Source organism: Idiotropiscis lumnitzeri, chromosome 17 (genome assembly GCF_059441095.1).
Source record: "Idiotropiscis lumnitzeri isolate Australia: NSW breed Sydney's pygmy pipehorse chromosome 17, RoL_Ilum_1.0, whole genome shotgun sequence".
In the NCBI taxonomy this organism is placed as follows: Eukaryota; Metazoa; Chordata; class Actinopteri; order Syngnathiformes; family Syngnathidae; genus Idiotropiscis; species Idiotropiscis lumnitzeri.
Genome location: NC_142407.1, coordinates 2869852 through 2882351, shown reverse-complemented (window position 1 = coordinate 2882351; position 12500 = coordinate 2869852). Strand labels below are relative to the sequence as shown.

At 39.2% G+C, this 12500-nt stretch overlaps 1 protein-coding gene across 2 annotated transcripts in view; it reads right to left on the bottom strand.

Annotated features, from left to right (window-relative positions):
• Positions 1–12500, bottom strand: part of bbx (BBX high mobility group box domain containing) — a 43474-nt gene that overhangs the window by 8674 nt on the left and 22300 nt on the right. The window contains exons 8-12 of one of the 2 annotated variants that reach the window (XM_088279290.1): positions 5892–6711; positions 5673–5805; positions 4348–4493; positions 2022–2096; positions 1637–1831 (exon numbers count right to left, since the gene is read on the bottom strand). In XM_088279290.1, coding sequence (XP_088135416.1) covers positions 1637–1831; positions 2022–2096; positions 4348–4493; positions 5673–5805; positions 5892–6711 — 1369 coding nt within the window. The remainder of the gene's footprint in view (positions 1–1636; positions 1832–2021; positions 2097–4347; positions 4494–5672; positions 5806–5891; positions 6712–12500) is intronic. The other variant, XM_088279291.1, reaches the window with a different exon arrangement.

Sequence of the window (12500 nt, the reverse complement as noted above, 5' to 3'; positions counted from 1 at the left end):
CTAATAGGTCTTTGAGGGTCAGAATTCTAGCTGATAGACAGGTGCTCAAATATTTATTTGCAGCTGTATCACACAAATAAATTGTTAAAATAAAAATCACACATTGTGAGTTCTGGATTTTCCTTTTTAGATTATCTCTTTCACAATGGACATGCACCACGATGAAAATTTTGTTCCATGATTTCTAAATTGGAGAACTTGCAATATAGCTGGTGTTCAAATACTTATTTTGCTCACTATATATATATATATATGTATATATATATATGTATATATATATATATATATATATATATATATGTATATATATATATATATATATATATATATATATATATATATATATATATTCTGTCTGTCAAAATTTAAATCAGGTGATTAATCTAAAACATTTTAACTCAGTTAAATATTTTAACTAAGTGAACTCAGTTTGATTTACTTGAAAAATAATTTGCATACTTTGCAAATATTGTGCCATATTAGCTGTCTTTAGCACGTCTCAGAACAAAACACTGCGTTTAAGTTACCACTGGGCCTTGCAAGCCAACACTGCTGGAATGTGGCGCTTGTCGGCAGTTTTGAGAAATGCTTAGAAGAAAAATGTCTGCAAAGATGTCTCCATTAAGATCGTATTCAAGAATCAAAGAAAGCTATTAGAACAGTCTTTGAATTAAATACACTTCATATTTGGTGATTTTGCATCAATTTCAATATATTATTCAAGTAAATATCTGTTATAAGCTTCGCAAAAAATAGTAGTTGATTAATAAGTTAGAAAAAATTAATCACTTGACAGCACTAATATATATATATACATATACACACATATATACATACATACATATATGTATATATATACACACATACATATATATACACACACATATATATATACACATATATATATGTATATATGTATATACATACCTACATACATATATATACATATATATATACATACACACGATGCACCTTGCAATTATGCCACAATTCCTTACAATTTACCGAACATTTCAAGACATAGAGACGTGAGAATTTAAACCAAAAGAACACCGTAAACATTTCACAATCATACATGCAACAGCAAGGCATGGTGATATTTTTTTAAACTACTCAAAATCTATAACACCACACACCAAAAAAAAATTTGCAACAAGCAACACCTGCCATTCTTTTGCACCAATTATGCGCGTGCAGCTTTTGATGACGTAGAACGGAAAGACAATGCACATAATCACAGATCATTTAATCATTCAATGGTAGGCAACCATCAGAGTAGAAATAAGGTATTTACTTTGTCCACTTGGGTCCGTTTATGATAGTCATCTCTCACCCGTGAGTCCAAGTAGTTGAAGGTTTTGACAACCAAACCAATTAATTGTAATTGACAACAATCCCTCTTTTAATTAAGAATCTGTTCATCTTTGCATGAATAGATTACTTCGTCAGATACGGCAGAGAAAAAACGGTTTTGGAAAATACCAAAGGAATCTAGAATCACTTTAGTCCACAGCAAAATCATCACAGTAAAAATGGTGTTAGTTTTTATGAAGCTGCATTTTCTGTTAGATTACACTGTCAATACAATAAAGGAAATCTCTCCATTATCACTAAGAGGAATGACCATAATACTTACCCTCAAGCAAAGATGCACAGCCATCAGCTGTGCGTACCAAGTGTGTGATCTTAGTCTTCCTAGCCTTCCTCTTCTGGCTACCAACTAGTATATCCATACTTGTAGTGCTTTGCACATTTGGGAAAATTATGGCATTGGTTGCACATGATTTGGCTTTTGAAACAGAAAACGTGGTGGAATCCGTCTGTCCCACTGCTGTTGAAAAGGGTATCATTAGAACACAATTTTATCAGAAGCATTTATACGAATGTGTTTTAATGTTAAGATAGGTCATCTACATGATTGTTGTTGGCTATTGTTAAAATATTTTTAAGTTAACTAACCATTTGAAAATGTAACGAGTAAATTATCTAAAATTTGGTTGTATCACAATTTTCTACTGCACCTGGTTTCTCCTTTAAGTTTTTGTGCTTCCTAACAATCTTGTGGAATGAAGACTTTTTCTGGGATGGACATGGTCCTAACGTGGAAAAATAAAAAAAATAATAAAAAATGAATGCACATGCTATGATGCTGAGCCCAAAATGCTCAAAAATAATTGCATCTAGCACATAAAATTCACAAGAGTTTGAGTATGTATCAAATCTATTTTGCTGCCAACTAACTTCTGCTCCACACTTAAATACCTTGTGTGAAGTAAATTTGGAAAATGCTAAATTAAATCTTTTTGTTTCACAAGTGAAGCAATTACACCTCATAAAAAATAATAAAGCATGAACATTTTTTTTATTTGGTATATTTGACAAGTGTGATTCTGCCCAGCGAGAAACCCGGACATATGACCCCATTCCAAGGCAACTATAGCAGAGCTCAACATAGAAAGTGTATTAGGCAAGTCAGAAATTGACTCACAAAGCGAAACTTCAAACAGATCTGAGGGGATCTAGGTATTTGAAGAGTTGGAGGAAGACGAGCTTGTTGGAATTATGTTCGCTGGACCATGCATGTACGAGCCTGATACTCAGGAGACCAACATTTATTGTGCGCTTATCAAATCAGCCAACGGTAGGACATGTTGCACGGGCAGGAAATTTGGCAAAACACCGAACATGGAGTTATTGTTTTGAATTTGATGCTCTGTTGTACTGTAAACGCACGGTGTAACGCACGGTGAGATTATTCTGCTAGTACTGAGACCACACGTTAAAGTGGATTGGTTTCCTGCATGGTCATTGGTAACTTAACACCCGCCCGCACGTTCTCCTCGGCTCCTTGTTGACACAACAGTCATCACTTGATCGTCTTTTTTCCTCCTTTCTCACCGTTCTTCTTTAGCACATGCACACTCCGCATAGATACATCACAGCCGTCAGACACACAAGCTGTAACAATACACGCAACACACCACACGTTTTTTAAAATGGATTGCAAATTCCACCTACATTTTTGTGAACTCTTTATCAAAAGCAAAACTCAAACAGATGCTTTCCAGAATGCATCGTCACACACGCCGAGCATCTCGCCGAAAGACACAACAACAATGGCTTTTGAGCCGTTCACCTGACAATAAATGCATTACAATGGCGACTGGCGACTCATCATTCTGCGAATGACGTCATTCCCGAAGAATACGGGCGATTGCCGAACAAAAGCATTTTTGTTGTTGGAGCGTTGCCATATGTCTAACTATGAATCTAGGACGTTTGTGTTAAAAATAACTAACATGAGTATTCTTAAAATCAATTTATTACTCAAAATACGGTCAGTCACGTTTACTTCACACTTGGTCTTTAAGCCCAATTGTTGGCAATAATGGACAAATGAACAGTAACACAACAACAGCTAACTTTCTATTTGTTGATCCCTGTGCTTTATTTTCCAGGCTTGATTTATGATTGAGCATTAAACGTTCGTTGATTAGTCATGCCTTGAAAAGAGCAGAGGAGATGATGTACTAATGAGGCGATTATTACTGTTAACATTGTTCATTGTAACAGGTGTCAGTGTGCATTATGCAAAAGTATGTAGAGAATCACTCTCCAAAAGCCTCAAGCGTAGCATCAGCCAGTGTTAGTAACTCGGGCTCTTAGTCAAGTTAAAGCACTCAACTTATAACCTGTTGATGGTGGTAACGTGAGTTCAAGCGTTGGCCAGGGCTGCGCTGAATAAACCACCATCAAACATGCCCTCCAAGATCGGATGTGTTCCAGAGTTTTGGCATGCACATGACACTACATTGCAATGTATGCAACAACATTGTACTCCCAGATATTTTGAATGCTATTTCTATTTCTTGTACTTTTATCTTTGATTGCTGTAATATTTCGCCTATATTAAATACAGGGGAACCTTGGGTTCTAAACACCATTTGCAGCCTGAAACATTTGTAAACCAAAGGAATTGATTCAGGTGTTTCTTATTTTGTCAGTTTCTTCTCTAATTCATTTGTTAATTTCAGCACAACAAACAGCATCTCTCACCAATACTATAGATTTGTAAATAATTATTACATTGACCAAACTGTGACATAGGAGGATTCGGCCCAAAGCTCGCAATATTCTCTTTCTGTGTTAAAACTTGTACAACAAAATGTGAATTTAAAACACAGTAGTTTTTGCATTCATGGTACTTCAAAGTACTTATCAGTAATATAGTGAACATTTTTGGAAAATGCAAATATATAACATATTACTATACTGTGCTCCAAATAAAATACATTTTAAGCATGTACAGTATAAGCTGGAAAAATGGTTACATATTCATTACGTCACCTTTGCAGGTTTTGGACATCTCCCCATGGGCAGAAGAACAATCAGTCTTCTTTTTCTTTATGATAGAAGGCCCCTTCCTATCAAATGTTGTTGGACTATACTGTGGGAGGCTGTTAAACTTCTTTTCAAATTCTTCTTCGAGTTTTCTGTTGAGTTGAGATCAATGTTAACATTACTAACCAAGTGACCATATAACCAAAGGGAACGACAGAAACAAGCAAATGGCCATTTCTCAACAGTGATTCAAGAAGCAGAATACAGAGCCCCAGAGACATTAATTCAACCACAATTTTGTAGTGCACCAAAATGAATGTGATTGATGGATCGATTAATACAAAACAGTTTATAACTTCAATGTCATCCTGCTTGTGTCAAAAACTTAAGTAGAAATACTCAGAAACATGAATTGTAATTTCTATACGATTGGTTGGTGAGACAGTTTACAGGATAGCAGAGCTGTAGTCAAGTCCTCCTTTATATAGTTCATGTCAAGTTCGAATCCAAGTCACAAAGGTCAGAGTCCAAGTCAAGTCCAAGTCCAGATGAGATCAAGAGTAAACCTTAAGACAGAGAAATAACATTTTCAGGACCACAAAATGAGATTTCATTATGCTCAACACTCTTCTTAGCTTGCAAGCGACCCTCTGCTTTATTAAATGTATGTGAAGGAAAACAACAAAAACAATTTTAAGCAGTATTTGCTGTTCCGATTCCCACTTAGATTCTTTGAATATATAATGAATTAGTAACATTTGGTTTGGTTCTGCATATGAAGATCACTGTTGCTTGTGCGTGTGTAGTTTTGATTTGTTTCGTCTGCATTTAAGAAGCATTTCTGTGCTTACACGTGGTCCACTTTTTCCCTGCTTTAACAAAGCTAATCAACTGTCTTGAGTTACTCAAAGCTACATATTTTTTCTTAAAACATATTGTAACAATGTAAGCTGAACAAAAGTGACTAAATGAACACTCAACTTTTAAAAAGACTGAGGTTTGGCGCTTCTAGTCAGATTTACAAACTGTATTTCCAAGTTATTTTGAAGAAGGATATTCATTTTCAGGAATAAAAACAGTTGAGGCAAGTCGCTAAAAGTATTTTGTGACTCCAATGTCTGAGCCAAGTCAGTTTAAAATGCCATGAAGTCCGAGTCAAGTCTGAGACAACAAAAAATAAAAACGTGTCAAGTCAGGTTTGAGTACTACACCTACGCAGGATAGCAACTTTAAGTGCGTTTGAAACAGACTTTGCTGCTTTTAGTTTGCTAGTTAGTTATCTTGTCTGGTTAACACTAACAGTTCCAAAATATATCTGAGTTTTGATTCACCCTTGTGAAGAATCATCTCTGGACTTGGACCTCTTAAGCCTCTTGTTGTTATGAGATGCCATTTGGGATAGCGGGCAGCTATCCTCGGCCCAGCTTTCTTCATGATCAGAAGCACGAAAGACGCCTCTTTTACCTAGACATAAAACCAGCATATTATCAACACTGTTCACAAGACTAATTGTGGACACTTTGTCTATATATTGGTCAAAAAACAAGTACCCCGGTCAATAGTGGCTCTCAATGAGGTCAGCATTCCTTCAGAAACAAGGCTCTTGTACAAGGCGCCTTTACAGCTCCTCTCGGATTTCCTTGCCCCACGGATCTCTGTTTTGGACTCCACTTCACTTAGCCTTTCCATCCTATTGTCATTCTCATTCAGCATAGTAAGTGAAGACCTGAAGGGGACCTTTTGGAATTCCTCTATATTGTCCTGAATTTCTTTGCTTTCTATACTTGTTTCCTCTATTTCGGCCATTGGGCTCATCACTTCTTTTCGTTCCACATGAGAGACACTGTGCTGCACATATTTGCCACTGTCATCAACCAATTCTTTGTCTTTAACAGAAGTCTTAACTTTGGGGTAAGTCTTGTTTTTGGGTGTACAAGATTCATCATCACTTGAAACATATTGGATTTTGACTTTGGGCCTCTCTGAACCCCTCCAGACACTTTCAGCCACTGTCTCAATTCCAAAGATAAGACCAACATTTGAATCTGCAGGGTTAAGTTTTTTTAGGAATTGCTTTGACGGATGCAGGGTCTCATCAATGTCATTTATTACGAATCGCTCTTTCTGCTTGTTCTTTTTGACATATTGATTTTGACTGTCAACTTCTAAGGAAATTGTCTCAGTCAAAGTGACTGAAGAGCGGGAAGGTAAAAATGTATTATAGTTGAGAGGGAAACCAACATTGTCCAAGGTCTCTCCTTTAACCTGAAGACTATTAGTTGTAGTGTTTGGGAAAGAGGCGGAAGACGAGCTGGTTCCTTGTTGAGATAGGACCGTCTCCATCTTCTCAGCTTCAGTTGCTAAACACATCTGAACAGAACCAAAAAAATGTCCATTTGTCAATAATGTCATGCTTTACTGAAACTAAAAAGCATTAACCACGTACAGACATAAGTATAGGTACATGTTCTGTACACAATACTGTAAATGCGTACACCGTACATACTGTAAAATCTTTTTTTTTTTTTTTAATGATCCCAAATCGAAGGTGGGGGAGGGTATTATTAAAGGGACTGAATAAGAACCGAACATTTCTTACAGTGTTTACATTTAATATGGCTCACATTAGGGCTGAGTGATTTTAGGAAAATAATTGTATTGCAATTTTTCCTGACAGATATTGCGAATTTGATTTAATTTGTGATTTTCTTCAGAATGTACAGTGACATTTACAAACATGACAGAAAATGTATAATACCAGTAAAAACGGTTTAGTGAGGGGGCAGTTATTTCTCAAGTTTTTAAAAAATACTTGTCAAGTATAATTTTGTATTTATGTGTAATTGTGCATTTGAAAATGCATTTTTAAACCTCAAAATGCTTTACTTTTTGGACTACTGTACTGTTCATAGTACACAAGCGTCAAATTATCAATAAAGTCATGGGTCCTTAGTAACTCTAAATTGATTAAAATATATAATTTTGATAACCATCATTGTGTTGATCTCAAAATTCAGTATTCTGTGGTGCGAAATATGCAAATATTATTGAAGAGAATATTTAATACACGCTTGACATCGGACCTCTTCGTCATGATGACGTCAGCCGTTAACATGTTCAGGTCTGAGAGTGTCTGTTAAATTGCGGATGTAGTAATGTAATTTTATGTCTTGATACGTATTGATGGAAATACAAAATTCCGGTTCATAGCTGCTGGCTCTCTGGCCTAACGCGGTTCTAGCCAGATTTCTGTTAAAGGACGACTCTGTATTTCACTTTAGTTGAAACTGAAAGTCACTTTAGCACATGCAATTACGATCTTTCTTGGATGACCATAATTTCATGGAGGTTTTCCAGTCAGGTTTCAAGAAAATGCATAGCACAGAGTCAATGATATACTCCTTTAAAACGACACTGGAGACTATGTGAGTCTTGTCTTCTTAGATCTCACTGCTGTGTTTGACACGGTAGACAACAGTATTCTTCTGTCTTGTTTACAGCACCAGGTGGGCATTAGTGGTCGCGTTTTAGAATGGAATAGATCCTATTTGACTGGCAGGACATTTTGTGTTCATCTAGGTTGCACTGAGTCCCGCTCTGCCCCTTTGTCGTAAGGTGTAAGATTCTATTTTGGGGCTCTTGCGGTTTTCGTTATACTTGCTGCTCCTAGGTTCCATCCTACGAAAACATGGAATTTCCTTCCATTGCTGCGCAGATGACAGACAGATTTATGTCCCGCTGAGTAAAAAAGATGATTTCTCCTTGAAACCACTTTTGTCTAGCCTAGAGGATATCAAAATCTAAATAAAGATAAAAGATAAAGATAAAGATGTCCTTTATTAGTCCCACAATGGGGAAATGTCACTGAATTTCCTGAATTTCAATGAAAAGAAGACAGACGTTATGGAGTTGTTATGGAGTTCGGTCCATCTAAGTCCATCGTTACATCTAGGCTAGATTACTGTAATACACTTTACTTTGGAGTCAGCCAGTCCTCCTTCAAGCGCCTCCAATAGCACCAAAATGCTGCTGCTTGCCTATTAACTGGAGCTCGGAAGACAGATCATATAACCCCAATCTTAATCTCTCTTCAATGAATTTTTCAGAGTTTGCTTTAAGATACTTCTGTTCGTCTTCAAAGCTTTAAATGGCCTCACCCCAGTGAACCTATCTGAGCTCCTCCACCCTTACGCACCTGCCCGCTGCCTCAGGTCTCCGGACCACATGATGCTTGAGGTACAGAGGACTAACCGCAGCATCAGGAGGGAATCGTGCCTTTTCTGTTGCCACTCCTTGCGTATGGAATGACCTCCCATTAAAGGTTAGGCAAGCCCCCTCACGATCCACTTTTAAAACCCGTTTGACGACACATTTTTATTCTCAAGCTTTTGACTCAACATGAGACTGTCACTGTTCTGCTGTTCTTCTGGCATCTATTGTATATGAGTTTATATGTTTTAATTTGTGTTCTAATTACACGATAATTTATATTACACTGTATGGAAAGCGTTTTGTTACAGCTCCAGCTGTTGTGAAATGCGCTATGTAAATAAAGTTGTATTGTATTGTATTGTTTAGCGATTAGCACGCTAAGCCACTTCTCGTTCGCCTACTTGTAAGTGGGATAGTTTATTTGTTACCATGATGAGCCGTATCACGCAGCTCATTGCTGCTGCTGTGCACGGACTCACATATAGAACAAATAAAGTCTGTAATGCTGCGGCGTAAGCATGCAGCGTAAATAAATTACTTTCGGGACTACGGGCAACAGCGCGACACTTTTTCAGTTCGGCACTGGTTAGTGTGACCTGCTATGTGAGTGTTGGACACGAGGTGCTTTTAAAAAAAACGCAGCTTTGACGATCTAAAAATTGCGTTGTCTGAGATCGCAATTTCTGTCCCAAAGTGATAAATCCTTCAGCCCAACTTCACATACTATAATGAAAAGTACAACATGAGATACAAATAGTTAATTCGATTTAAAAGCAAAGTAAAGTAACAAAAAATAGCTAACTAAAATAAGTAAAAATGCAAGAACATGATTTTTGAAACCATGATTTTCAAAAGATCCGATATAGGCATTTCATCCCGGACAGAGTGGGTTTTTGGTACGTCGATTTAATCTTCCTGAACCGGGTCTATTATAGTGTGCATTGAATTAAAATATTTGCACTCAGAGCAGAATGAAATCTTGAAATGCTGTTGCATGTACTGGCCCTTTAACTAAGCGAGTGAGTGGGCAAGTCACAGACAGAGCAAGAGAGAAACAGAGAGCAAGAGCGAGAGAAAGAGAAAGCAAGAGAGATTGAGAGAGATATAAGTTTCTCTCCAACGACGTCAGGATTCATAGACACTTTTTTGTGTGTGTGTGTGTGGGGGGGGGGGGGGGGGGTTGTCGGGGACAGCCAAAGGCAAGGACCTTGTCCAATCCTCGGCAACAGAAGCTGTGTCTGGAGACGTCACCTCTCTTGCAGAGAAAACCTTGAGCTTGTATGCGAGGTTGAGAAGTTCGGACTAGACATAGTCAGGCTCATTCATCTTTCTGAAAGCGCTCGATTTGATGTGCAAGATCGTGAAGTTCCGACCCGATATACAATTCAATTGTATTTCTACAGCGCATTTCAAAACGGCTGGAGCTGTAACGAAGCGCTTTCCATATGCCCTCATATATATTACAACGTGGGCTCTGGTACCAGTCTTCTTGAGAGGGATTTCATTCCAATCTGGAGTTGCCTAAGGAGAAAGGCGCCGAGCAGGTGTAGACATCCTAATTGTCTCCCGGCTCGTGCCTGTACATTGTATCCCATGATAGACAGTCTGGGTAAGAGAGGGACGAAGCTGTCAACTGATCATCACCTGGTGGTGGGTTGGCTCAGAGAGTGGGGTAAGATGCCGGTCTGACCTCGCAGATCCAAATGTAATGTGACACTCTGCTGGGAACATGTGGCAGTCTTCTGACAGAAGGAGTTTCCACTCCTACGGCACGTCCCGGGGGAGGCAGCGGACATCAAGGCCGCGTGGACCATGTTCCGTTCAACCATTGTCGAGGCAGCCGACATGAGCTGTGGCCGTAAGGTCATCAGTGCCTGTCGTGGCGGAAATCCCCGAACCTGTTGGTGGACACTAGCGATATGGGATGCCGTCATGCTAAAGAAGGGGTCAGACCTTTTTGACCCGTGGGATTCCAGATGCAGCTTATGGCTACCAGCTAGACAAATGAAACGCAGCTTTGGCAGTTGCTGGGGCAAAAACTCAGGCGAGGAGTAGTTTGGTGAGGCCATGGAAAACGACTTCCGTATGGCTTAGAAGAAACTGTAGTCTACCATCGGACGTTTCACGAGGAGAAAGCAGTGCACCATTGTGCACTGTGCACAGTGAAGATGGGGCACTGTTGACCTCAACTCGGAACGTTGGGAGTTGGTGGGGAGAATAGTCCTCAATTCTACTAACATGCCTTCCTTTGAGAAAGCAGAGTCTGGGGACTTAGAGTTGGACTCTCCTACTGGGGTTTAAGTCACAGAGGTTCTGATAAAGCCCCGCGGTGGCTAGATCCTGTGGGTGGATGAGATCTGCTCAAGGTTCTAAAGGCACAGGATGTTGTGGGGCTGTGCTGGTTGGCACACCTCTAAGACATTGCATGGACATTAAGTACAGTGCCTCTGGTTCGGCAGACTGGGGTGGTGTCTACCTTTTTAGGAAGTGCGTAGAACAAGTATAGCAGGAATACACTCCTCAGGCTCCCTGGTAAGATCAATTAAGGGGTGCTGAAGCGGGAGGTCCATCAGAAAGTTGTATCATGGCCCCCTGATACAGGCTGTTCAGTCCTTGTACCATCGATGTTAGAGTACCATCCACATTAACAGCAGTAATCCCGATTCATTCCCAGTGAGGACTAAGCCACATCAAGCGTTTGTCACACATACTGTTCATAAGGTTTATGGACAGAATTTCTCGACGCAGCGAATGGGGAGAAGGTGGAAGGGGATATTGATGCTGACTAAGTATCTGGGGAGGAGAAGTAGAAGAAGTGCCGAAAGATGAAACGCTCTATTTACTGGTCGATCTGCGTTCCTACTCTCATCTATTGGTCATGAATAGGGCTGCACAATTTTGAAAAAAAAAAACAACCTAATTGCTATTATTCAGACCAATATTGCAATTACGATTCGATTTGCGGTTTTTGTATTTTATGCGTTAAAATGCATTAAATTGCTACTGTTATCCGTTTCTGCTTTGACTTGCTTTATTTTATTCACTCGTCAACATTTCCTTGACACTCGTCTCTCATTTCCTCACTAGCCACTGCAGCATATCCGCTCATCTCCTCCACTGCACTCTTCCTCACACATGCGGACACACACCCACACTTCACAAAGCTTTCATAAATGTCGTAAGACTACAATTGTGTGTCAGTTTAGTTTCAGACAAAGAATTTGATCAATATAATAATACAAATCACTGATGTCACCATTTGATGAAAAGTACAAGGCGCTCTCTTCTGGCGCTTGTATTGTATTGTATTATCTTTTGGGGGGCGAGAAAAAGCAGCATATTCACCATTGCTTGTATCAGACATGCACGATCACGAGTTACAATGTTGCCATTAGTGCTGAAAAGATGCTCTGAGAGGGATCTTGTCACCGGTACGCACAAATACTGACGAGATAGTTTTCCGATGACAATTTTTTTCAAAACGCGAATGCTATTGTTAGCGATTTTAGCTTAGCACGTGAATGACCACTAGTTGTCCCCTCCATCTGGTGATTTCGAATCTGTTTGACAGGCTTCTTACTCAAATGGTGGTGGTGTTTTACATGTTGAAATACGTTGGTCATGTTGCCTCTAGATCTGATGCTTTTTTTCTTTTTTTTTTGACGCGGTTCATTTTTGTCAAATCTGCCGTACGTCCAAATAATAGACGTACCACCCGTCTAGAGCATGAGCGTCTCCTCATCTACGGCCGCAGAAATTACTTCCATAACATCCACTTCGGTACACGGCAATCACAGAAAAAAACAGAGGTGCACGCGTAGTGTGTTATTGTCGGACTGTAGGCACCGGAGCGCAGACTAACACATGTTAGCCAACAACACTGATTGGCCAGCGCCATTAAGACCCGAGCATCAACAATTCTGGTTGGCTAATTCATCTGTCACTCA